Raw genomic sequence first — 24,502 nt, 5'->3', positions numbered from 1 at the left:
GGGCTTGGGTACTCCCGTCCCCAGCCTTGACCTGGCTTGGGGCCATTCCAAAGCATCAGGACCCTAAGGCTACAAGCAAAGGCTTCTGGGCACAGAAACCTGAAGCCAACCAGCCACTTCTGAGACCGTGGGTCCCCCTGCCAGGGCGGTCTGCTCCTGCTGCCATCACTCTTGTCCCAGGCACATTGACTGCTGAGCCCTGGACCCTCCCCCGGCTCTTCTCTTTGGGAGCTGGAGCAGGGCTGAGCCAGCATGGAAACTCCTGTTCCTTGTCTGGTGCTCTGTCTCCTGTCTCAGGCACCGGAAGCCTGTTTTGTGACTGAACGTTTTCCATCTGCTTCCACTGGGGCCCAGCCGCAATCCAGTGAGGATTCCTCCCTTAACAGGGACCACTGGTCCTCCTGGTGCCTTCAAAGGCTGCCGCCAGCTCCCTCTGCTACTTTTCACCTCCTTGGCCTCTTCGTACATGTCTTTTATAATTTGCCCTATCTGCCTCTGCCTGGGTCTTCTACTCTTGGCCTTCTGGTTTTTGACCTCTGTAGCTTCTATTTCCCATTCTTTATCCCCCCCCCCCCCCCCCCGGGGAGGAGTGGGCTCAGCCACTTATTATCCAAGATTTGCAGCTCAGCTCCCAAGATAACATTCACTTCTGTCATCAGCTGACCTTGAGGACATCTGCTTGAGGGAGGCTGTTGAGGCTCCACCTGCTTCCATGGATCAAGCTCTAGGGGAGCTTGGACAGGAGACTGGACTGAGAATAGTAATAGCTGCCAGTTAAGTGGCTGCCTGCCAGGTGTGAGACCAAGTGCCGTGTATGTATGTCGCTTCTACGCTCCATAGCTCTGAGCAGTGGATTCCATCCCAGTTCTGTAGATGAGGAAACTGAGGCTGAGAGAGAAATCCAATAACTTAGCCAACAACCAGTGAGCTGGGAGCTGGGGTTCAGGTCCAGGAATTTTGTTGTGTAAAGAATACTCCTCTTTCCATGCACCCTGACAACTACTGACTGTCTAATGCATGTTATGAGGTAGGGCTGTCTAAAAAGAGTAAGACAGACTGTAAACTTGACTTTCAGGGGTGCTGAACCCAGCTGGAGATGGCAAGTGGGGTGGGGGGGTGGGTAATCAGCGGCATGCCAGAAAGCTGCTGACTAGCGGAGGCCCAGGCAGAACTTGGTTGTGTCTGGGAGGTCTCCGTGGGATCTAGGGTTGGGTTGCTACGGGACTGGTTGAGTTAGATGGCTCTTTCTTGAAAAGGCGACAAGGAAAGCTGTTTCCTCCGTTCAGCTTGTCTTCAGGGATCTGGTCGCTCAGTCATAAATGGGATTTCTCCGCTTGGCTCAGTGTAAGGGGCAAGAGGGACTTGTACCCATAAAGCAGACTTGCTGCTCCCAGGAACGAGTTTTCTGATGAAAGAGAGAGGCGGGAAAGACACTTACTACAACGCTATTGAGAGCGTGGGTCATTTGGTGCAAGCTTAGCACAGAGTGGATATTTATTTGCTTCCTGGGGCTTCATGACCAGTGTGCCAGGACTTGAACCACTCAGATCTGTTGAGTGAGCCAGAGGCTCATTTAAAGACTTCACTCTGGCCTCTGAGGGACTCGGACGCCACGCTCTCCAGGAGAAACTGTTTCCCCTTTTCACAGCACCATGTGGAGGGTCATGATACCAAGGGCTCCGTGGGTCTCAGTCCACTTCTCCCTAGAGACCCATCCAGAGGCCCACCATTCTGGGACAAAGCTGTCGGGAACATTTTAAGAGTGGAACTTGGCAATTTAGGTATTTGACAAGGGCAACTAAGACGGCAGAGGCAGCTGAGGTATCTTGGAAGGGCCTAGAATGTCAGGCCGAAGGGTGTTCGTGATTTGGTGAGGGAGAGGCAGCTGGCCAGGCGGGGGGACGCCAGGGAAGGGCCTTCGTGTCTCTGGGTATCCGCTCGGATGTGGCCTGTTCCCTTCTGGCTTCTGCTCACACCTGACCGCCCAGCTGCTCGGTTCGGCTCGGGAGAGCCCCACCTGGGTGCTCACCGTTTACCTGCGCCTGCGCGGTCAAAAGAAGGGCGAACGCGGAGGCGGGGAATATTCCGTGTGGGCTCCCCACCCGCTTCCTGTGCGGCCCGAAGGCAAGGCCCAGTCCGGTCGAAGGGGCTCAGGGCCCAGCTCGGTCTGGGGGCATTTCTTCCCTTGCTGGGGTGACTCCGCGGGGTAGGGAGGCGGGACGCGTGCGAGGGTCTCGTAAGCGGGACAAGCTCACTGGGCGCCCTCACAGCAAGGAAGATGGGTTCCGGAATGTCCCGCCCCCACCCTTGCCCTTAGCCAATCAGACGTCTGGACGGGGCAAGAGGCGGGCACCGGTGGACCCGGCCAATCACGACCGTCTCTCTCACCCTTCCGCTCCCCGGGCCGCAAGATTGCCAGGTAATGGCCGGAAATCTCCGCTTTGACAATTTCCCTTTTTTTCTCTGCCACGCGTCGGGCTCAGAAGGGTCCAGCGACCGGGTGCTGGATTACCGGCTTCGCCAACCCGCGAGACTTCACAGCCGGCCTGGGCTTACCGAGATGCAAAGCCTCCTGCGGTCCTAGACTGGACGTGGGCAGAGGGCTGAGGGCCTGGGCCAGAGCCACTTCCGGCTTGGCGCCCTCAGTCCTCTCGTCTCGTTGCTGGCGGGAGACTCCGGGACCCCGCATTCATCAGGCACCTACGACCCCTGCACTGGAGCTCGGTGGCCGCCTGCGCTCCTCCCGCCGGCCGGCGCTCTAGCACCTTCCAAGCCTTGGAGCAGGGCCTGACGGTGCTGCCAGGGAGAGCCGGGCGCGGGGGCGGGAACGGCCTAGAAGGAGAGCTCAGTCCTCTTCCGGGGGGAGCCGGGGAGACTGAGGTGGCTAGTGCGAGGGGTGTGGGTGTGGCTCTGGGTGCTGTGTGGAGGGAGGTAAAGGGCGGGGAAACGTTAAATAGGGGCTTTGCTGCATTCACTCATTCATTTTCCAGATACGGAATGAACGCGAGTGTTCCACGTTCTTTGCTAAACGTTGAGGAATAAGCGGTGAAAAGGCCAGAGAAGATCTTTGCCCTCTCGGGGTTCCGGTCTAGTGAGGGAGACCGACATGCAGATAAGTGACACAAACATTAATTTCAAGTAGTGACAAATATCAGAAAGAAAGGAACGGGTGAAACAATATTAGGAACGGATTGTCAGAAAGGGCCTCTTCAAGGAGGGAAGTTTTAAACTGAGACTTGGAAAAGACAAGAAGCCATTTTACTAGGATTTGGGGGCAGAACTTCATGCACAGGAAACAGAATGAATAAAGGCCCGGCCACCAGGAAGAGACTGAAATGACACCTCTCTTGGGAGGGAAGGTAGGAGATGACTGCAGGAGGGGAGGCTAGAAGGTGACAGTGCCCAGGACTGTGGTCTGAAGTTTCTCCTTGGCGTGTGGCAGAGGGTGGAGAAAGGAGGTTATGAGGATCGTTCACCCTTCCTCCTCTGGCCGTCCTGTGGGATGTGGTCAGACACGATCCCTTGCCTGGGTTGTAAAGACAGCACTCTGTGGCCTGCACCTCTGTCACCTCCTAGAGCACCTGTTTTTCTCTCCTCAACTAACAAAGTTCTGGACTAGTCATGAAGATCAGTACTACAGTCCCCACAGGCCACTGACCAGAACAAGTTTGGCTCAAATCTTAAGGAGAAAATGGAAAAAAGGCCTGGAGGGCCTAAATCCTGCACCCTCTTAAGTACCCCACACTCCTGTGGGCATGCCCAGGTGACAGGTTCCTGGCGATGCTGAACTCCCTGGGACTAAACCACTCTTTACTGAGCACTTCTTGTGTGTTAAAAGTTAGTGCTGGGCTAAGTGGTCTTACATATATATTCTCTTACTTATTTAATCCTTTCACAATCTTAGGAGGTAGTGAATCAGTTAGGATTCAGTTCAACTACGAATAACGGATCCAAAAGAGCAAGATCTTAACCAAGATGTAAGTGTATTTCTCACGATAACATGCGCAGGTGGGCTGGAGGTAGGCAGCCTACGTCAGGACGAGTGTGGCGGGCCTAGCCTGCAGAGCCAGCACGGACCCAGGCCCTCACCTCACCATCCCAAAACAAGGAGTAGCATTGAACCATACATGCTCATGTTTAAATGTTTTTATGTATGTTTTTGAAAGACTGCAGGCAAGTGGGGGTGGGGCAGAGAGGGAGGGAGACAGGATCCGAAGTGGGCTGTGCACCGATAGCAGAGAACCTGATGCCAGGCTCGAAACCACCAGCCGTTGAGATGGTGACCTGAACTGGAGGCAGACACTTAACCGACTGAGGCCCCCAGGCGCCCCAATACATGCTAATTTAAACATTTTTTATCAAATGGGAATACCATGTACAAATTGCAGATGAAAGGAATGATTTCCTAGAGAAACTTTAAAAACTGTCAAAATGGAGGCAGGAAGACATGGAAATTCTGAATAGCCAGTATCCCATAGGGGAAATAATAAAAATAAGTATTTTTATTTGTATCTCTTTAACATTTTTCTTGGTGTGTGTTTATTTTTGAGAGAGGTGTTTGTGTGCGCGCGCATGCGTGTGAGTGGGGGGCAGAAAGAGAGGGAGACACACAATCTGAAGCAGGCTCTCGGCTCCGAGCTGTCAGCCTAGGGCCCGTCGCAGGGCTTCAACTTGAGAGATCAAGACTTTAGCCGAAGTCGGACACTCAGCTGACTGAGCCACCCAGGTGCTCCTTTATCATCTATTTTTAATGAAAAAAAAAACCTCTTAGTAGGCAATAATGGCTTAAACGCCGGATCTATTTCTTTCTCACATCGCTGCTTGGGTATAAATCTAGGGCTAGTTTGGTGCGTTCCACAATCGTCGGGAATCCAGACACTTTCCATCTCATTGCTTTGATACCTCTGGGGGTTACTTTCATTGGCATGGCCCGTGCCTTTAGGTCCAAGTTTCTGCTAGCAGCTGGGGGAAAGAAAATAGGAAGACATGACCCATCCCTTTCGAACAAGATACATAAAAAAATCGTGCCTTCTCACATCTCCTTGCCTTCAGTTTAAGTACATGGCCATACTTAGCTGCAGGGGAGGCTGGGAAGGTATACTCCTTATTCTGAACGGCCATGTGCCCATTGAAAAATTGTTTAATTTTTTTTCTAACGTTCATTTTTGAGACCACAACAGAGCGTGAGCGGGGGAGGGACAGAGAGAGAGAGAGAGAGGTAGAATCTGAGGCAGGCTCAGCTCAGAGCCTGACACGGGCTTGAACTCAACAAACCGTGAGATCATGACCTGAACCGGAGCCAGAGGCTTAACCGAGCCCCCCAGGTGCCCCCCAAATTCTTACTATAGAGGGAGAAAACAGATATTGGGGAACAGCTAGTAGCTTTTCTGCTGCAAATGAGAATAGATGCTCCTTAGTATGAGCATGAATATATATCAGAGACAAACAATGGACAGTTATAAATCACAAAACTGTTTATTAACCAAGACAATGATGCCTACTGTCCTCAATTTTTTTTTAATTTTTTTAAACGTTTATTTATTTTGAGACAGAGAGAGACAGAGCATGAACGAGGGAGGGTCAGAGAGAGAGGGAGACACAGAATCCGAAACAGGCTCCAGGCTCCGAGCTGTCAGCACAGAGCCCAACGCGGGGCTCGAACTCATGGATCGCGAGATCGTGACCTGAGCCGAAGTCGGCCGCTCAACCGACTGAGCCACCCAGGCGCCCCTGTCCTCAGTTTTTGACACTGTTTCGAGGGTTCTGGACTAAGACTGAGAAAATGATGAGTATAAATTCCGGAAATGAATATAAATTTTCTGGAAAGAGAATGTTGACTTTTTCATTATTTATAGATTATACTTCCTAGCTAGAAAAATAAACTAAAATTAGAAAGAAGTGCTACTGGGTGATTAATTTCAATGTAATCGTATACAAATGACTTGTCATCTGCCAGCAATGCCCGATAATATATACGGTAAATGTGCCAGTGTTTTGTTTCTCAGCCCCCAACACACACATTTTGTCACCCGCTGAGATACTACAGCCTGTAGACCTTTCTACTTCGCTAGTCAACTTGATGCTAGTCTTTGCCAATAGAGGGCGATGGAAGAACACTGTAAATCCCAAATCCACACCTAGAAAAGGGGACTTTCAAGTTTTTTTTCCCCTGGGCAGTTTTCCACGGGGCCAGTAGAGGGAGGGAAGAAAGCAGCAGCAGCAGCCACTTTAGCAGCCTTCACAGAGCAGGCTTGGCATTTGCTCTCCAGCAAATGGTTCAAGCAAATAGGGGAAGGTGGGTGTTTGCATAAACGATCTGCACATACGGAAAAATGGAAAAATTCTAATTGTCCAAGAGGAAGCGATTTAAAATAAAATATGGAACTTGCATGCTATGGAATACTATGCAGTCTGCAAAAGAGATGCATTTTATTTACATAGGGTGACCTGCAAAGATATCCTTGATGGATTTTTGAGTCAACCTACAATACTTACATAGAAGGATTCCGGATCTACAGTACAGATATCCATAGATGTATAAGAACAGGCTAAAATATTAATGATACTCCCTTCTGAATGGCCTTATTGGGAATATTTTTTCACCTTCAATTATTTTTGTCCTCAGTTATTCAACAAATATTGTGCCAGACACAAATCCAGGTGCTGGAAGTAGGGCAGTGAAAACTCTGACCTCACGGAGCTTATACTCGAGTACTGGGAGACAAATATTACACAAGTCTGTCAGGCAGCGATAAAAGAAAAACAAGGCAGGACAGAAGCATGGCGGGGGTGCTGTTTACATAGGATTAGGGGAAGCCACTTGGAGGGAGTGACATTGGAGCAGATTGCGGGAGCTAGCCTTGTGGATATAAATAACTTTATAATTTTTCATACTTTATTTTCTTTTTTCTACACTAAGCATGCAACACTTGCATAATCAAAACAAATCAAAACAAGAGAGCTCTTGGGGCGCCTGGGTGGCGCAGTCGGTTAAGCGTCCGACTTCAGCCAGGTCACGATCTCGCGGTCCGTGAGTTCGAGCCCCGCGTCGGGCTCTGGGCTGACGGCTCAGAGCCTGGAGCCTGTTTCCGATTCTGTGTCTCCCTCTCTCTCTGCCCCTCCCCCATTCATGCTCTGTCTCTCTCTGTCCCAAAAATAAAAAACAAAAAACAAACAAACAAACAAAAAAAAAACCAAGAGAGCTCTTTATATTTCAGGAAAAGATCTGGAGCCTCAGATCTCCAGGTAGAGACGTAGAGTGTAGGAGCAGGTACAAATATATGGAAAGAAGAACCCAGCGCTCCCCTCCCCGAGGACCCCGCTGCCCCGCAGATGAAGCTGCCGGTGGGAAAGCGAGGCGGGGCTCCCCGGGGTCAGCGTCCCCGCCTGCCGCGTCCCGCTGCACAACCCAGGCTAAAGTTGGGGGCGGGGGGAGGACGGTGGGGGGAGAGAATCGCCGCAGGAGGCTCCGCGTCCCTCACTGGACTGCATTTCCCAGGAAGCTCCACGCCTCTCTAGGGGCGGTAAAGACTGAGGCGAGGGCGGGACCCAAGGGGCTGGAAATGAGTCTCCCGGGGCCGAGCTCCAGTTCCTGGGTCGCGCGCGGGCCTTCAGCCTTCCGCCCTCGTCTGACTCAAGGAGGGCGGAAGGAAGAGTTCGTCCTCAGGGGATCCCTTCCGGCGGATCAGGAGCTCTACTCGTGGCTGGGCCAGACGCCGGCTCGGCCCACCAGACCGGGCTTTTCTTTCCCTTCTCGCCCTTAAGTGGCCTTTTAGATTTTCAGAGAAATCTGAAAGCACGAATCTAGACACAGACCCGAGTATGGGGGCATTGGTGGTGAGGCGCAGGGCGCCACCGCCTCCTGATTGGCCAACTTTGGAAATTCTCCCCGTTCATTGGCTATCCATCGGGGAGAAGGCGGACTCAATTGGGCGAACGGCCTCCTGGGGCGTGTAGTTCGAGGGCTTGTTGCGGCGCATGCGCCTTGTTGTTTCCCGGCGAGCCCCGCGCGAACTTCCGGCGCAGGGACCTGGCGGCGGAACTAGGAACCCTGGGCGGTGGTGGGCGGTGTGTAGCCCGGGGGCGGGACCCGCGACGCGGGCCGCCGAGCTCCGAGATCGACGTCGGGGCTCCGGGCGGCCGGGGTCGGCGTCCCGAGACGGAGGCCGAAGGGGGCGCGTGCCTCTGGGAAGTGCCGGGGGTGGGGACGCGCCTGTGTCCACTACCCGCCCGCTCCCTCTCAGCTGCGCGCAGGCGAGGCCGCCGGGGTCGGAGCGCAGGGCTCCGACCAGGTCCGCCTTCTCGCCCGCCGCGTCCTGCGAGCGACCCTGGTGAGTCCCTGGCCCTCTCCGAGCGCAGCCTTCTCCATGGTCACTGGAGGATGAGGATGGAGCGCGTACCTTTCAGTGGCGTTGCGAGGAGTGTAAGAACAAAGTAAATAAAGTGCTTAGCGTGTAGTAGAGGACTGGAAACGACGTGAATCTCTTACTGGAGCGCATTCGTACCGTGGAATCTCGCAGAGCGGCTAACGAAGAAGCATTGTTAGGTGGAAAAGCAAGTTGCAAAATAGTATGTGCATTAAGACCTCGTTTATGTAAACACCCCCCCCCCCCCCACACACACACTTGGTTTTCCCCGTTTCTATAGATACCTTTTCAGTAGATGGACAGGGGAAAGTCTGGGAGGTCATATGTTATGCTGTTGATGGGAGGGTGCAACTGAATTACGGGAGTTTCTCTTTTTTGTGTTTCTGTATTGTTTAAATCTCCCTCCCCCCTTTATTTCGATGGTCTGTGTCACATTTTTTTGTTCAGAGAGCAATTAAGGAAATTTTCAAAATCCATACTTTTCGGGAGTATTGTAAGAGTAGTGATGTAAGGGATAAATTTGTGTCATTCATTCATACGTACCTGTGGATAAATGGCTTAGACAGGTGTCTCTGTGAGCTCTTCGCTGGCACCCAAAGTCCGGGATGTGTTTTGGAATTCGGAAGTTTTCAAATTTGAGAACGATAATACAGTACACATGGTATATCAAGTGACCCCACCAACAAAATTTGCAGCAATAGATAATAATCAAACGTATTAATTACATTTTTTCTCACGGTGTAGGACACCTACAGAAATACACATGGTTCGTACAGCTTGATGAATATTTACAAACTGAATCCATACAAAAATGTTTTTGCTGTAAAACATATGAACATTTCCATTTAGTGAGATAAATGGAGACTATAAATACGCTCATATCAGTAGGCCAGGGAGTAAAAGCCTGGGAGCTTGGGATTTCAGAGCTGAGGATAAGGAGCTATGGACCTGTTTGGGCAGAAAAAAAGAGAGTCACAGGAGCAAGGAGATCAAGAACAGCCGAAAAAAGATTTCAAGGCCAGGAAAGGCCAGGAGCAGGCTGGTGTTTGCTCATGAACTGCCTCCCTCCTCCTTTTTGCTCTTTCCCCAGGAGTCCTCGTCCAGATGCCCACCCGGCTGCCACAGGAGATTCCTCTGGGAGACTGAGGGGCAGGCTCGCAGGCCCAGATTGAGGCCAACCAGTCCTTAGGCCAGGGGAATGGCAGCACCCCCAGAGCCTCAGGATGAGGCTCCTGGGGAGGGAGAAGGGCTGCTGATCGTAAAGGTAGAAGATTCCTCGTGGGAGCAGGACTCCGCCCCGCAAGAAGACAGCAGGGATTCTGAGGCCTGCCGCCAGCGCTTTCGGCATTTTTGCTACAGGGACGTGGGCGGGCCCCACGAGGCCTTCAGCCAGCTCTGGGAGCTCTGCTGCCGCTGGCTGCGGCCCGAGCTGCACACCAAGGAGCAGATCCTGGAGCTGCTGGTGCTGGAGCAGTTCCTGAGCGTGCTGCCCGGAGGCGTCCAGGACTGGGTGCGCGAGCGGTGTCCCGGCAGTGGGGAGGAGGCCGTCGCCTTGGTGGAGGTCCTGCAGAAGCAGCCGGCGAAAGCGTGGCCACAGGTGAGGGGCCCCTCCCACACCCAGGGCCCCTGGATGGCTCCTGGCTGAAGGGAGGTGGCCGTCTCCTCTCCTAGAGGAAGTCCTCCCTGGAAACGAGTCCTCCAGGGGTGGTAGGGATGCGGGGCCAGAGGGAGCATCCGCAGGAGTACATCATAACAGGTGTTGTGGTTCTGAAAGACACTGTCCAAATGAGTCGTTTAGTTTTGGTGGCTTTGGAGGGCGGTGGCAGGATCAAAGTGGGCGTGTTCCAGGAAGGCAGATGTTAGCTCCACACAGGTTCTGCAAATGTTCATCCGTGTTCCGCTGTCGGCCGGGCCCTGGGGGTACAGTGGTATGTGTCATGACAGCACCAGAGTGGATGTGAGAAGCTAGCTGTCCGTGTGAACCCTGCTGTCTGGGGGGTGTTCGATTTTGACCCTTGGGGAGGTGCTAATGAGTGGCTGGGGTGTGGGGCTCGCCCTTGGCCTGGAGATCTGCCCCCACATCCCCTTAGTAAGTGGTTCTGTGATTTTGGCTTTTGGGGGCCGTTCTTGCCTCACGCTTGATCGGGGAGTGCCCTCGGGCACACAGAACATTCTCCTCTGGATTTTCCCGGGACCCATATTGATCTCCTTCCCCACGCCCCTTCCTCCTGAGGGACGTGTCCTGTGTCTCCTTCCCAGGGATTAAGCTCTGTCTCCCCCGTCTGATCTCGGTGCTGATGAGCATGTTGTGGTTCCTGCACAGGAAGTGCCCTCAGAGGAGGTGGAACCCGAGGCCACAGTCCAGGGACCCCCGGCCAAGGGGCTTCCCGTGAAAGTGGGGGCACGAAGCTGGCCACCTGTACTCTGGGAGCAGCACAGCCATGGCGGTGAGTAAGCTTGTGGGCCACAGGTGGCTGGGCAGGGGCCTGGCTCCTTCCCGCTTGTTGCCTTGAGGGTAGCGGGAAGGTTATTTCTGTTCTAAGGAGCCTAGGAAAGGGTGCTTGTGTGTGTGTGTGTACATGTGCGAGATCTGGACCCTGGCCTGGGCTGGCCTCTCTGAGGGTCTCTGCTTTTCTTCAGCCCAGCTGCCTGGTCTTAAAGAGGGGAGTAGCGGAGAGAACACCGGCACCAGCTTTGCCTCTGATGTCCACGTGAGTTACTAGTCCCTGTGTCCCCTCTGAGGCCCTCTGTGCTGTCACGTCCCTAAAATGAGCGTCGTCTTCTCATCAAGACCTCTTCTATCCATCTTGGTCCTGCCTGGACCTGTCCTGTTCCCCATCCCAGCTCCCATCTTGTCCCCACCCATGGCTTGCCTGGGGAGCCCTGAGTGGCAGTGCCGAGCCAGGTTTTCTCACCTCACTCCAGGGACCTGTGACGTTTGGAGATGTTCCCTTCTATTTCTCCCGGGAAGAATGGGGGTCCTTGGACCCTGCTCAGAGGGATCTCTTCTGGGACATAAAGCGGGAAAACTCCCGGAATGTTGCCCTGGGTAAGCAGCAGGTGCAGCCAGGATCCCTGGGGTCCTTGGCTCTTCTGAACTGGAGGCAGCACCCTTCCTGGGGGGTCCAGCACTGGATGGTTGGCCCAAGCAGGCCACACACTCCCGTGTGTCCCGCTGGAATCCTCAGTTTTCCCACACCAGTCTTCGAGCTGGCTCGAAAGTGGGCTTTTCCTGGGTCTTTTCAAGAACACTGGATGATTTCTTATTTGTGTTAATGTTCGTTTTTGTTTGCCTGTGAGGGTGTGTTACCATGTGAGGGGTGCTTGCAGCGTGCCCACACTGTGCTGAGCTCTCATACGGGCATTTTCCTGTGATTCTCACAGCCTGGTGCATAGAAGTGTTGTCCCGGCTCCCACACAAGGGATCTGAGACTCAGAGAGGCCAAGGGACTCTGAAGTAGTTTGTGAGGTCCCCTCGCCTGCCCCACAAGAGGTGCTGACAGCGAAAGCAGCTGCCGGATATGTGCCAACGCCTGGGCCCCGCCCTTCAGGGGCCACCCTCCTGGGGCCCCTCTCCAAGCTAGAGGCTGTCTGAGCACTGTCTGGGGATCATCTCATTTAATCCACCTGACCCCATGGGAAGAGGAGGATCACTCCCTATTGAACTCTGTTCTTGAGTCAAGGGACAAAAGCTGGTGGGGTGAGAGCAGCCACATAGGCCGAACCCGTGTGGTTCCTCAGTTTCTGGTAAGAAGCCCTGAGAGCTTGGATAATTTGCAAACTACCTAAATCGATTCAGTTCTAGAGTTTGCAAAGCCAGGGTTCAGACCGTGGGACACCGGGCCCCAGTGCGGACACGGGGGGGTGGAAAAGTCAGGGGTGTGATCAGGAAGTGTCTCTGCAGGCAGATCAGCCCAGCCGGCCTCCTTCCTTGCCTCTGCCTCCGAAGTGTTTCTCTGCGGGCATTTTATCAGGCCCCTATTTTATGGACGAGGAAACTGAGGCTTGGGTCTCTGTAGCCCAGGGCTTTCTGATCCTGAGTGCCGTTTCTGCCTCGCCCCAGCTCTGGTCCCAGAACCCAGTGGAACCGAAGAGGCCGCCCCCTCTCGGCTTGCAGGCTTGGGGCCCGAGAGCCAGAGCGAGCAGTCCCGGCTGGAGGAGGCCGCCACGGCGCTCCGGGGCCAGGCCGGCGGTGGCGGGGGCCGTGGCGGCGACGTGACTGTGTCCTGGAGCCCCGAGGAGGCCGAGACGTGGCGGGGTGAGGCCCGGCCGGGGGCGCCCCTGGGGCGGGCCGCGGGGGCGCGGAGGGGGCGGCCGCCCACGCGCCGGCGGCAGTTCCGGGACCTGGCGGCCGAGAAGCCGCACAGCTGCGGCCAGTGCGGCAAGCGCTTCCGCTGGGGCTCGGACCTGGCGCGCCACCAGCGCACGCACACGGGCGAGAAGCCGCACAAGTGCCAGGAGTGCGAGAAGAGCTTCCGCAGCTCCTCGGACCTGGTGCGCCACCAGGGCGTGCACACGGGCCAGAAGCCCTTCTCCTGCGCCCAGTGCGGCAAGAGCTTCAGCCGCAGCGCCTACCTGGCCGACCACCAGCGCATCCACACCGGCGAGAAGCCCTTCGGCTGCAGTGACTGCGGCAAGAGCTTCTCGCTGCGCTCCTACCTGCTGGACCACCGGCGCGTGCACACGGGCGAGCGGCCCTTCGGCTGCGGCGAGTGCGACAAGAGCTTCAAGCAGCGCGCCCACCTCATCGCCCACCAGAGCCTGCACGCCAAGATGGCCCAGCCCGTGGGCTGAGGGCTGGCGGGGGCCGCGTGGCCCGGCCGGGGACGGGGCGGTGTCTCCCCCCACTCCGGGCTTCTCCACCCGTGGGCGTGGGCGGCCGCCATCCCTGCGCCCCTGCTCGTCTCGGCCCCTGGGCCTGGCCGACACTCCCCTGTCTGTCACCTCCTGGCCATTCCCTGTCTCGCCCCTGGGGTTTCTCTTGCCCCTCTGGCTTCCTGAAGCCCCAGCACATTCCCGGCCCCTGGCCTGGTGGGGGGCGGGGGCGGAAGGCCAGGGTGTCAGGGATGTGTGAGGACATCCCTCGTTGGCAGGGCTCTGGGTCCCCGCCCCCCAGCCTTGTTTGTCCCGTGACTCATGTTCCCTGCACCCTGCTGGGGCCCTGGGCCTGGCCCTCTGCCCTGCCAAGCTGTGCCTTTCGGTGGGTGCAGAGGACAAGCCTTGACCCACAGGGTGCTGCCAGGCTCTGGGAGGGACAGCCCAGACCTGTGAGGATCTGGGTCCCCGGCGTGGCCGCAGGGGCTTTTGGCCCTACACCCCCTCCCGCGGCCAGGCCCTGACCACTGCCTGTCCGGAGGTGGGGAACTGCCCGCCTCTGCACTTGGCTGACTTGCCCCCAGTGAGTCCCTGAGGGCCACCCCCTGCCAATCTAGTGAGGGTGGTGGTGGCTTCAGGGACAGGAGGCTGACAGTATAGACAAGGACGGGGCCTGTGGAGGCTGGCTGCTCCCCGCTGCTCCCCTCTCCAGAGGTGTGGGCTTTGTAATACTTAACACTAGCACTCTGTCAGCACTTGTCGCTGACTCCTTAAGCACTGCATTCCACGGCGCCACCTGCATTGTCTGCAGATTGGCATTCCCAGGGACAGACCACAGGCTCTCTCAAGGAGCTGGGCCCTGCTGTTCTCAAAAGGGCAGCAGAGGACTTTGAATAAATGTGGAAACTTCCTTCAGACTGTTCTGTTGTTTATGTGGTTGTTAGGGGTGGGGGGGACCTGGAACTCCTACTTCTGGGCCTCCTGGCTCAGTTGTCCTGGTGGTACTGGTACTGGGTGGTCACCAGGTGGAGCCACATTCTTGGCTTCCGGGACGGCTGGGTCCCAAATTACAGCCACGAGTGTCCGGACTCTCATCCCTCATCAGGCAGCGCCTGCCCTAGACCGGGGACAGATGAGGATGGGATAACTGGGGTCACGTGCACCCCCCACTACCCCAGCAGGACAGTGGGGGAGCTGAGTGGGTCTTCGCCAGGCCTCAAGGGTGAAATGAAGAAAGGGGCTTAGGCAGTGGGGTGTGTGGGGAAGCAGGACTCAAGCCGTCTCAGTGCTCAGATCCCTTAGTGAGAGGGGCCTGCTGGGTCAGAATGGGCCCTGCCTGTTCCCCACCCAGCCCTTGACATCTGACCCTTCCCCTCCCTAGCCTGGAGCCCACACAGAAGTGGGGGGTGCACAGTCAGAGGTCATCCTACCCCAGCAGAGCCCTCCCAAAAGGGGGTGGGGGCGGGCGGAGACAGAATGTTCTGTCCTTTACTCTGTGTGCCAGCCCCTCTGGCCCGAGAGCACTTCCTCAGCCAGCTGCCCATGTAACACTTGCTTCCTCCTGTGGTCACTGCGATGGACCCCTTTTCCCAGATGAAGCGACTGGAGTCTCACGGTGGGCCCATGACTCCGGTCAGAGTTTTCTCCCTATGGTACGGCGCCCTTCACCCCTCCTCCCACCCCTGTGCTCAAGGCTGCAGTGTGCACGTGGGTGGGTGCTGTGCACGAGAGAGTGGGGGCTGGCGGAAGCCGGGCATGGACGTTTTTGGTGCTGGTGGCTGGCTCCGAAGGGAGACGCTCCCATGTAACGAGATCAGATAGGAGGTGGGCCAGGAGCTAAGAATAGGATTGGGCATATGCTCCCGGCTCAGGTGAGGGTGTGCCAATGCCAGCCAGAGAGGAGCCCCCTGGGGCCAGGGGACAGAGCAGGCCCTGGGGCGGTGGAGCCCGAGAGCCAGGGTTCCAGGGAAAGGGGCAGAGTCCGGCTCAGCTCATAAACAGAGCTGATAGGACAGGGCTGGAGGGGGGAGGGCAAGGATTGGGAGCCAGGGCGTTGGCATGGGGGGCAGGGGGTAAGCTCTGTGCTCAGAGGAAGCCCCCACCCGGCCCCCATGGCTTTCCTGGTGGCTGGGACCCTGCAGGTGGCCTCACAGATCGCAGATGCTCGAGAGAGCCTGGGAAGAAAGGTAGCCGGGGCACTGCCTGGCCTAGCGTGTTCCTGGCTCTCAGCGGAGCCCCACCCCGGTGCAACTCTGGCCTTGCCTCCCCAGGGGAAGTACAGCATGCGGGGCCCAAGGGTGGCCCTGACCCTCAGCAGCCCTGAGGTCTCAGCCTCTATAGTCGCTGTCCTGGAGGGCGTGTTCCGGACCCTGGGCTTTGAGAGCTGCCAGAGGAGGGAGGCCTCTGTCCAGGTGAGTCCTCACCTGCCTCCCGCCTCCACTCCCACCCCAACACCACCACCACCCCTGCTGCTGGGCCTCCCTGGACTCAGGCCCGGCCTTTGCTCTTGCCCTAGGGCTTCCTTGGGGAGCTGGCCGCTTTCCGGGAGCAGCTGGATGCCCTCGGGGGCCCTGTGGGCTGTGCCTTAGTGGCCTTGGTGGCCCCCAGTGGGCAGCTGAAGCAGCCCCAGCAGCTGGTCCGGGAGCTGAGCCGCTGTGGGGCCCTCTGGGGCCGCCCCAAAGTTTTCCTTCTGCTCTCAAGTGCTCCTGGGGGTGAGTGGGCTGGGCAGGGACCCTGGCTGCGGGACAGCGCAAAGCAGAGGTGCGGGAGGGCAGGGGGGCCGAGACCCACCTTTCAGGCCAACGTGCTGTTTCTCCACCCAGCTGCCCCCGAGCCCGGAGCCTTCCTCACTGGCTTGAGCGAGCTGTGTGGCCGCTTTCCTCACTGGTCTCTGCTGCAGCTGCTGACAGAGGTCGGGGGGCCCAGGTCGGGAGGAGGGGGAGTCCCTGGGAGGGGGGCTATGCCAGTCACTTCCCCTGGCTCTGCTGTACTGTCCTGAGCCTGTTAGATCAGTTGGCTTGCACTTCTGCCCACCCCTGTTCACACTCGCACAGCGACTGTCCTGTCAGACTGGGGGTCCCTGGAGGCCAGAGTTGGGAATGATCCAGGTCTGGTCTGGGCTCAAGGCCCAAAGGTCTCCCTGGGCAGTTGGGTAGCCGCTGGGTGACCCTGGAGGTGAGGCGTGGCCCCTGGCTCTGCCCCACAGCTTCCCCCTGCCTGGCACCCTCCCCACGTGGTACCTCCCCACGGTGAGCCTTCCCAGACAGGCTCCAACCTGCTCTAGAGAGCACCCATCTCTGGGCCGGGAGTGGTGCCGTGGATGGCACGGCCGCTCTCCACTTGAGGACGCCCCTGATGTTGAACCTCAACTAGGACCTCCCCTTTGTGCCCTCCCTTTCTTTTGTCTGTCTTTTCCTCCCTTAATTCTGGTAGGGGACCCCAAAGAGACTGCAGGAGCCGCGAGCCGGCCATGCTGTTCCCTGAAGCCAGCGTCCTGTTCCCTCCCAGAACCGTGCCCCCGTGGAGCAGCCCCCTGAGGCGTTCTCTGGCCTCACCCCCGCCCCCAGGTCTTCTGCAGGACAGCTGAAGAGTCCGAGGCCACCTACTGTCCAGTCCTTCGGAGCTCCTTGCGAGGTGCACTGTGCCTGGGTGATGTGGAGCCCTGGGGGCCCGAGGTGAGGGGGACGGCGTGGGGTGAACCATGTGGCAGCAGTCACGAGTGGGAGAGAGGGTCCGGGAGACCTGAGGTGGGGGAGGTGAGGAGCTTGGAAGCTCGCAGACCACGCCGAACGTTCCTGTGCTTGTCCGTAGCCAGAACCCAGCCCCACTGCTCGGTATGACCTGTCCGGGACCAGGGCTGCCCTCCTCCTGTCCGTGATCCACGGCCGGCCCGGGGCCCAGCACGATGTGGAGGCGCTGGGGGCCCTGTGCCAGGCCCTGAGCTTCAAGACCACGCTAAGGACAGACCCCACGGCCCAGGTGAGGTCTGGTGGTGCCCTAAAAGAAGGGCGCCCCCAACCCCAGGACTCCAGCGACTCTCTCCCTGGCCCCTGCCCCTTGTCTGCCTTCAGTCCTTCCTGCTGCGTGCGTGGGGAGCTCACTCCCCTGCCTCTGGGCGCCCCGTCTCCAGGGCTCCTGCAGCCTCCCACACTGGCTGACCCTCTACTCCTCTGCTCCAGGCCCCAGCTGCACCTGTCAAGCTTTTCCTGGGAGGGTCTCGGGTTCCTTCCCCGACACCCGTCAGCTCATTGCCCCTGATGCGTCTTAACTTTCTGGAGCAGCTTCCCCATTGGGGCCAAAGGCCCAGCTGTAAGAGGCTAGAGCCACACGTCACCTCCAGTTGGGCCATGCCTTGTGTTGCAGTGGGGGGTTAGAAAGAGAACTTCCGCTGTGGCCTGAGGTGGGCAGGAGGTGGTAAGTAGGGTGGGCGGGGGCTGGAGAAGCCTCCCCGGAGGGCCACCAGGTACTGGGGAGGCCATGGCCCTGGCCCAGGCCTCAATCTCGTCCCCACCCCAGGCTTTCCAGGAGGAGCTGGCCCAGTTCCGGGAGTGCCTAGACGCCCACAGGGCCCCAGTGAGCTGTGCCCTTGTGGCCCTGATGGCCCACGGGGGGCCACAGGGACAGCTGCTGGGGGCCGACGGGCGGGAGGTACGGCCAGAGGCCCTGGTGCAGGAGCTGAGCCGCTGCAGGGCCCTGTGCGGCTGCCCCAAGATCTTTCTGCTTCAGGCTTGCCGTGGGGGTGAGTGGGGTCCTACCCCCCACCTGCCTCCTCCCGTCCTAGCTTCCCACACCCAGCCCTCGGCGACCCAGGACTTGCTGTCCACCTTCTTCAGGAAGCCTGAGCGCTGGTGCTTTACCTGTCCCATCTCCGGGTCTCTCCGGGCCTCTCCTAGAAGTCAAGTCCACCAACTTGAGCACTTCACCCTCAGCTCTCGTTGTTCACTGCTCTGGATTTTCTAGTCTCATGGGGCTGCCCTGGAGTTCTGGGGGGTGGGCTATGGGCCCCTGGAGACCCCCCCCCCAGGTGTCTGCTCAGTGAAAGGGCCTGTGTGTCCCCTCCTCTTCCAGGGCATAGGGACGCCGGTGTGGGGCCCACAGGTCTCCCTTGGTTCCGGCGCTGGCTTCGGGCATCACCCACCACCCCCTCGCATGCCGATGTCCTCCAGATCTATGCTGATGCCCAAGGTGGGCGTGCCTTCCTTCTGGAGGCTGGGCTTGGCCAGGGGCTACTGGGTGGCCTCTCTGGCCTGCATTTCCAGGGCTCTGAGCTGGGGGTCTGCTGCCCCCAGCATTCTCTTGGCTTTGCCAAGAGGTTGGGAAGGAAAACCTTCCTAAACTGCAAGGGCCTTTGAAAATCGAGGGCTTCTTCCCCTACTTGAGCCTCGAAACAACCTCGGAGTCAGGAAGGTGAAATAGCTCTTCTAAGGTCACAGAGCCGATACGTGATGGGGCTGAGCTTTGAGGTTTTGTTTGGTTGTTTTTAGACTGCAGTTCTGATTTGCCTTTTCCGCCCTGTGTTCATTCCACTGCCCTGGGTGTCCTTGAGCCGGACTGAGGGGGCAGCCCCGGGGCTGGTAGAGTCCCAGGGTGCTGGGTAAATGCTGGTCTTTCTTGCAGGCAGCTCTCCCTTCCCCACTGCAGGGAGCTCTGACCAAGCAGACATCCTGACGGTCTATGCAGCTGCCGAGGGTAAGGGGACGGGTCATCAAGAAGCCCTGTTACACGGGGCCCTGCATCCTGGCTGGACATCTGGAGTGGCTTGAGGGACAGCCAGGGCGTGGCAGTTGGGGCACAGGGGCACTAGCCCCTTTTCAGTTAGGCCATCTTCCTCCCATGTCTATTATTTATAATAACAGTAATGATGGTGAGCGTATATTGAGAGCTGACTGTACGGAGGGTTGCAGGTTCCGTGAGGGCTCTGCCCGGTGCCCAGAAGGTGGTAGGTTCACAGTGAATATGTGTTCCACGTTCAATGCAATTGTGTATTCGGTCCACAAATATCAAGCGACAAGTTGTTCCCAGAAGCAAGAAGTTCCTGCTCTTTGCACCATCCCCTTGCCAGACCCCTGGGGTCCTGTCTCTTTGCCACCCCCCCCCCCTGCCTTTTCCCCCAACAAAGAGCCCCTGGGGATTGGAAGGCCGCGGTCCTGTCCCGAGTCTGACACTCTGACCCTGGTCTTCTGGCCTAGGCTGTGTAGCCTATCGGGATGAGACAGGCTCAGACTTTATCCAGACGCTGGTGGAGGTCTTCAGAGCTGACCCTGGGAGAGAAGTTCTGGAGCTGCTGACTGAGGTGTGTCGGGGGAGAGGCAGAGCCCTGGGGAGGGGGGCTGGGTTCATCCTTCTCACCATCTCTTAACTCTGTCCGTCAGCCACACTCGCCCCTCGGTGCTGGGTGCTGGCCGGGCGAGATGGACGGCAGTTATTAGCCACATACACTCCCTTTCCGCCACCGAGGAGACGGTGGAGAGAACCTGCCTGTCACGCGGGGCCCCTGGGAGTTGCAGTCAGGCGCAGAGTGAACCTGCAGGGGCTGTGGGCCGCAGGCTTTATGGGGGGGGGGGTGCCCCCTGCTTCCTGCAGGAGGAGCTGATTGGCTTGTTTGAATAATTTCACTACCTGCAGGGAACTGAAGTCCCTCAGGTTAAAAAAAAAAAAAAGTTCATGTTTATGTATTTATTTTGAGAGAGAGAGTAGCGAGCGGGGGAGGGGCAGAGAGAGAGGGAGGGAGAATCCCAAGCAGGGTCTGAGCTGTGAGCGCAGAGCCCCACGCAGGGTCCATCTCAGGACCCGTGAGATCATGACCAGAGGGGAAACCAGAGTCAGACGCTCAACCGGCTGAACCCCCCGGGCGCCCCTGAAGCCCCTCAGATTGAGGCCAAGTGGAGCGTGGCTGGGTCTGACTGGCGTGGGCCTCGCAGGTCAACCGGCGGGTGTGTCAGCTGGAGGTGCTGGGTCCCGACTGCCCGGAGCGCCGCAAGGCCTGCCTGGAGATCCGCAGCTCGCTGAGGCGCCGGCTCTGCCTGCAGGCCTGACCGCGCGCCGCTGCCCCGGGGGTGCGGCCGGTGGGAGCCACAGCCCGGCGCCGCCGCCGACTCCACCCGCGGCCCCCCGTTCCTCATCTGTCAGTGGGGGAGACAGCCTGGGCGCGGGGCTCGGCCGGCGTGCTAGAAGCGTCTGTGCATGACCGAGAATGCGTCCGCTCGCAGGGAGGCGGGGCAGCGGGACACTGCAGGCAGGGTGCTCGGCACCCGGTAAGGGTGCATCTGTGCTCCCGGGAGCCAGGCTGGGCCCCCTTCCTGCGGGCGGAGGGGCTGAGGAGCCCAGCACGGGCCAGGCTGGGCTGGATGTTCCGAGCAGGGGCAGCCGGGGCCCACGTCGCGGTCTCAGCTCCCGCACCCCGGCGGCGCCCCGCGCCGAGGCCGCGGAAATGCAGGAGACGCGGTCAGAGTCTAGTCTGGAGCCATGACACTCTGGACCGAGCCTGGCAGGTGGATCGGTACTGTGAATGAGGGGAAACAGGGCCTGGGGAGCGCTGGGCAGCTCCCGACTCAACGCGCTCCGGGGCCACGTGGGGGAAGAGTTCCAAAGGCGCCTGTTAGGGCAGGAAGGGCCTGCGCGGCCTCACCCGGGCTCGAACTCGTAAGCACAAGTCAGGGACGGCGGTTCTCGCGGAGCCGCCTGGGCTCCTCTCGGCGCCGGGCCCCGGCTCCGCCCACATAAAGCCCGAGGGGGCGGAGCTCCTTGCCAGTAGGAGCATGCGTATTACGGTACAACACGCAGACGCCTGAATCAGCTTTAAGAGAAACGCGGTGGGAGCGCCACCGGCGGGGCCGCGTGGCCTAATGGATAAGGCGTCTGATTCCGGATCAGAAGATTGAGGGTTCGAGTCCCTTCGTGGTCGCTACGCAGCTTGTTTTTCTCCCTCCGCTTTGCCTTTTCCCTCGGTCGGGACTGCGCCCTCCGCGAAACCCTAGGTCGCCTAGGCCGTGCCCCGCCCGCTGCCCCGCCCTCCGGCACCTCGGCAGCCGCCGCGCGCCTGCAAGGGCGGAGCTCAGGAGCCAGCGCCTGGTCCGCACGCCCGCGCCCCCGAGGAGCTGCGAGGCCCACGGGTGGCCGGAACCTGAAGCCACCGGCCGCGAGTCCTGGGGCCCACTAGGGACTGGCTGCACGAATACAGTCCTGAGGACCAGAGCTGTAACAGATGAGAGGTTGGACCGGGGGGCGCGGGAGGCGCGGGGATTGTTCCAAGGGCCCAGGAGACAAGTGCGTTCCAAACTATAATAGATTATCGTGATTAAAAAAAAGTTTTGGAAATTCTGGTGACGGTTGGATGATATTGTGCATGTAACTGATGCCACTGAATTGAATTGTACGCTTAAAAATGGCTAAATTGGCTATAGCGTTATATACACATTTTTAACAGAATAAAATGTTTTAAAAATCTAATAGATTATTTGGATTTCTTGCAATGATAGTGTACCCTTAAATGACTAGTGTGGGTGTATATTTAAACGTTTAAATATAAACCATATGCCCAGGGTTGGGTTATCATTTTACCTGGGAAAAAAAATGTCTCCACTTGAGGAACCGTGTTCTCGCCAAAGGATTCTGGCTAAGCCAGCTCACCTAGGTGACTTGACCTCCTCCCACCTGGTGACCGCTGGGGCAGTGGCAGCCGGAGCCCACATTCCGGAAGGTGCGCGCAGGTACCCTGGGGTCATGTGGGGTGTTACCGTGTTTGTGGTGCTTCGGTGGTTTGAAGCTTCTTTAGGACCAACATTTTGGAGGTGAGAAAGAACACCCATCCTCTGGTGGGAAAGCTAACGCTGGGCTCTCATCCTCACGGGCACAGCCAGCCGATCAGATACGGGGCCACTAGGGAGGCCACTGAGCTCTGTTAAAACCGTGGAGACCTGAGCCCAGGAACACCTCTTGTCTGCGGGCCAGTGTAGGGAGGAGGACAAGGACAGGGGCGGCGCTTTTCCCACTCTCCCGGCTGGCACCCCCCGTCCTCTCCTCTCCGACGTTTTGCATAGCCAGCTCCTTCTTGCTAATAGATAGTTACCAACGAGCCCGGATTCTCCCGCAAGGAGAAGGAAAGGGCTCGCCCAGGCTTTGATGCCCAGGCTTCTCGCACCCTAAGCGAGGATCACACCGTAGGCCAAAGAGCTGAGCTGACACCTGTGGCCCCGGTTCTTTAGGTTCCATCTGCGTGTGCGCGGTCCCTCCGGGGTCCCAGGACGCTCAGGAGCGGGCGAGCGCCGGGTGAATGCGGGTGCTGAGGGGCAGGACGGAGACCGGGACGGAGCGGGGAGGCTGTGCGTCATTTGTGGGAACCACGGGGAGGTGACCGAGAGACTGGCTTAGGACCATTACGACAGACCTGTCGCCGGCCCCGGTGGCCTAATGGATAAGGCATTGGCCTCCTAAGCCAGGGATTGTGGGTTCGAGTCCCACCCGGGGTACAAAGGGTTAGATTTTAGACCTCTGCCAGAGAAAAAATCGAATCGATTCCCTAGTGGAGGAAGCAAGTTCCTGGAGTTTTTCCAGACGCAGACCTAAGCTACTGACAATTCACTGCAACTCTATTTTCTAATAAGGGGTGCGCGTTTCCAGCTTTCACAAAAGAATACTTTGCGTCGTTCAAATTTTTCAAATAACCATCCATTCTAGCATCCTTTTCTCGTAATATAAAGGAATAATTGTTCGTTTTCCCAGGTGTATTAATTTTATTGTGGTTTCATATATTTTTAAGAGTTCTTATCTTTTATAAACAGATCCAATCATTTAGAGATTAAATTATATGACAACTGTTGTGCTTTAAAACAGCGGACCGAGTGCTGATTATGGTTAGTAATATGTTCCGCATACCTGAAAGTTGCTGTGAGAGGAGATCTGGAGCCTTGTCACCATGCACACGGAAAAAGTAACTATGTGAACTGATGGATGTGTTGACTTCACAGTGGTAAATATTTCACAAGCGTATTGGTAAATAATTGGTAAATATTTCACAATCACATTGTACACCTTCAATGTATTTCATTGTTATTTGTCAATTATATCTCAATAAAGCTAGGCAAAAATAATGAGTTGGATGGAGGTGTAGACGAAACAAGCCTATCTGTGAATTGATAATGGCTTAAACTGAGGGGCAGGACACATTATACTATTTCTCTACTTTAGTGCATGTTTGAAATAGACCATAATAAAGCTTTCTCTCTCGGGGCCCCTGGGTGGCTCAGTCAGTTAAGCGTTGGACGTCGGCTCAGGTCATGATCTCAGGGTTCGTGAGTTCAAGCCCCGCCTTGGGCTCTGTGGTGACAGCTCGGAGCCTGGAACCTGCTTCGGATCCTGTGTCTCCCTCTCTCTCTGCCCCTCCCTTGCTCATGCTCTGTCTCTATCTCTCAAAAATAAGCAAACATTTAAAAAAAGATAAAAATGAAGTTTTCTCTCCTTTTAATCCATGCACTCTCTGTCTTCATCCCGAGGTAAGAATCTCCCAAGCTTCGGGACAGGAAGCAGAGTAACATCAGCCTCCTGTTCCACGTGCCCGTAGAAAGGATGACCACTGGAGCTTTATAAACACATATAAAATACAGTTCTCTTTTGCCTTTAGAAACCACGAACGAGACTCTTCTGTTCATCCAGCTTCGGCCTTGCTTCTTCCACTTTCCCAAACACCCGGGGCCCCGTTGTCCCCACTGGAGTCAAGGACCTCATCTCAGTGCCGTGTCTCCCATCATCGAGGGCGACCTGAGGAGAATGGGGACCACAGAGCTATCCGAGGGTGCTGCTGCTTCCCGCTTCCCTCGCTGACATTTCTCAATGCCTTACTGAGAGGAATGTTCTCCGGGCGCTCGGGGGCGGGGGGCGGCTGTGCCCGTCGTGTGTGACACATCCCCGCCAGCACTGCCGTCTCCCTGTCTTTGGCTTCCTTTCTCTGCTTGATGAAGTTCTCACACGTGTCTCCTTAAACATAGGCTACCACGGAGTTCAACGCTGAGCCAACCAACCAAGAAACCTAAGAGAGCCACAGTCAGCCGCACAGGGTAACGTGTTAAATACAGGCTTTCTGGGAAGTGCCCCCCCCCCCCCCAGGTCAATAAATTCACCAGCCGCAAAGCCAAATCGGATCTCATCCTGCTCGCTCCAACACCCTTAGCTTCATTCCCACACAGATCCCCTGGGTTTCTGCTGGCCTAAAGGAACACCACTGCCAATTCTTTTGGTGTCTAAGGGATTTCCTCCCGGGTCAGCTCTTGTCCTCACCGCCCACAGCGTGCTTGTCTGACTGCGGTTATGGGGCCCGGCTCACAAGG

General features: G+C 57.2%; 2 protein-coding genes, 1 long non-coding RNA gene and 2 other non-coding genes across 7 annotated transcripts; all 5 read left to right on the top strand.

Moving 5' to 3' along the window:
- The first annotated feature begins 2,704 nt into the window (after window positions 1-2,704).
- Window positions 2,705-4,520, top strand: LOC125154303 (uncharacterized). The gene is made up of 2 exons (XR_007147748.1): window positions 2,705-2,793; window positions 2,991-4,520. It is a non-coding gene; the product is annotated as an uncharacterized LOC125154303 (long non-coding RNA).
- A 3,516-nt stretch (window positions 4,521-8,036) lies between these two features.
- Window positions 8,037-14,091, top strand: ZNF213 (zinc finger protein 213). 2 transcript variants are annotated; one of them, XM_047838409.1, is made up of 6 exons: window positions 8,037-8,330; window positions 9,457-9,963; window positions 10,690-10,813; window positions 11,007-11,077; window positions 11,292-11,415; window positions 12,430-14,091. In XM_047838409.1, the coding sequence occupies exons 2-6, from the start codon at window positions 9,565-9,567 to the stop codon at window positions 13,158-13,160; spliced, it is 1,449 nt and encodes a 482-aa protein (XP_047694365.1). In that variant the 5' UTR covers window positions 8,037-8,330; window positions 9,457-9,564; the 3' UTR covers window positions 13,161-14,091. The 2 variants fall into 2 exon arrangements, with proteins under 2 accessions (XP_047694365.1, XP_047694364.1); XM_047838408.1 differs by having other exon boundaries at window positions 8,037-8,568.
- Window positions 14,092-14,700: 609 nt separating this feature from the next.
- LOC125154302 (caspase-14-like) lies at window positions 14,701-21,629 on the top strand. Of its 2 annotated transcripts, none has more exons than XM_047838412.1 (11): window positions 14,701-14,833; window positions 15,452-15,592; window positions 15,697-15,892; window positions 16,004-16,092; window positions 16,748-16,855; window positions 16,992-17,159; window positions 17,697-17,919; window positions 18,249-18,365; window positions 18,798-18,869; window positions 19,370-19,473; window positions 20,102-21,629. In XM_047838412.1, the coding sequence occupies exons 1-11, from the start codon at window positions 14,831-14,833 to the stop codon at window positions 20,213-20,215; spliced, it is 1,335 nt and encodes a 444-aa protein (XP_047694368.1). In that variant the 5' UTR covers window positions 14,701-14,830; the 3' UTR covers window positions 20,216-21,629. The 2 variants fall into 2 exon arrangements, with proteins under 2 accessions (XP_047694368.1, XP_047694367.1); XM_047838411.1 differs by having other exon boundaries at window positions 16,689-16,814.
- Window positions 21,012-21,084, top strand: TRNAR-CCG (transfer RNA arginine (anticodon CCG)). Its single transcript has one exon. It is a non-coding gene; the product is annotated as a tRNA-Arg (tRNA).
- A 946-nt stretch (window positions 21,630-22,575) lies between the features above and the next one.
- On the top strand, window positions 22,576-22,648 carry TRNAR-CCU (transfer RNA arginine (anticodon CCU)). Its single transcript has one exon. It is a non-coding gene; the product is annotated as a tRNA-Arg (tRNA).
- Window positions 22,649-24,502: the final 1,854 nt, after the last annotated feature.

This window comes from Prionailurus viverrinus, chromosome E3, assembly GCF_022837055.1.
Source record: "Prionailurus viverrinus isolate Anna chromosome E3, UM_Priviv_1.0, whole genome shotgun sequence".
Classification (NCBI taxonomy): Eukaryota; Metazoa; Chordata; class Mammalia; order Carnivora; family Felidae; genus Prionailurus; species Prionailurus viverrinus.
Note: the sequence above shows the minus strand (reverse complement) of the source record. Positions and strands in the feature narration are given on the sequence as shown.

Coding starts and splice junctions, on each gene's coding strand:
- ZNF213 (XM_047838409.1), top strand. CDS start 9,565: ATGGCAGCACCCCCAGAGCCTCAGGATGAGGCTCCTGGGGAGGGAGAA. Junction 10,814..11,006: donor GGAGCAGCACAGCCATGGCG/GTGAGTAAGCTT, acceptor GCTTTTCTTCAG/CCCAGCTGCCTGGTCTTAAA. Junction 11,078..11,291: donor GCTTTGCCTCTGATGTCCAC/GTGAGTTACTAG, acceptor ACCTCACTCCAG/GGACCTGTGACGTTTGGAGA.
- LOC125154302 (XM_047838411.1), top strand. Junction 16,093..16,688: donor TGCTGCAGCTGCTGACAGAG/GTCGGGGGGCCC, acceptor GTTCCCTCCCAG/AACCGTGCCCCCGTGGAGCA. Junction 19,474..20,101: donor TTCTGGAGCTGCTGACTGAG/GTGTGTCGGGGG, acceptor TGGGCCTCGCAG/GTCAACCGGCGGGTGTGTCA.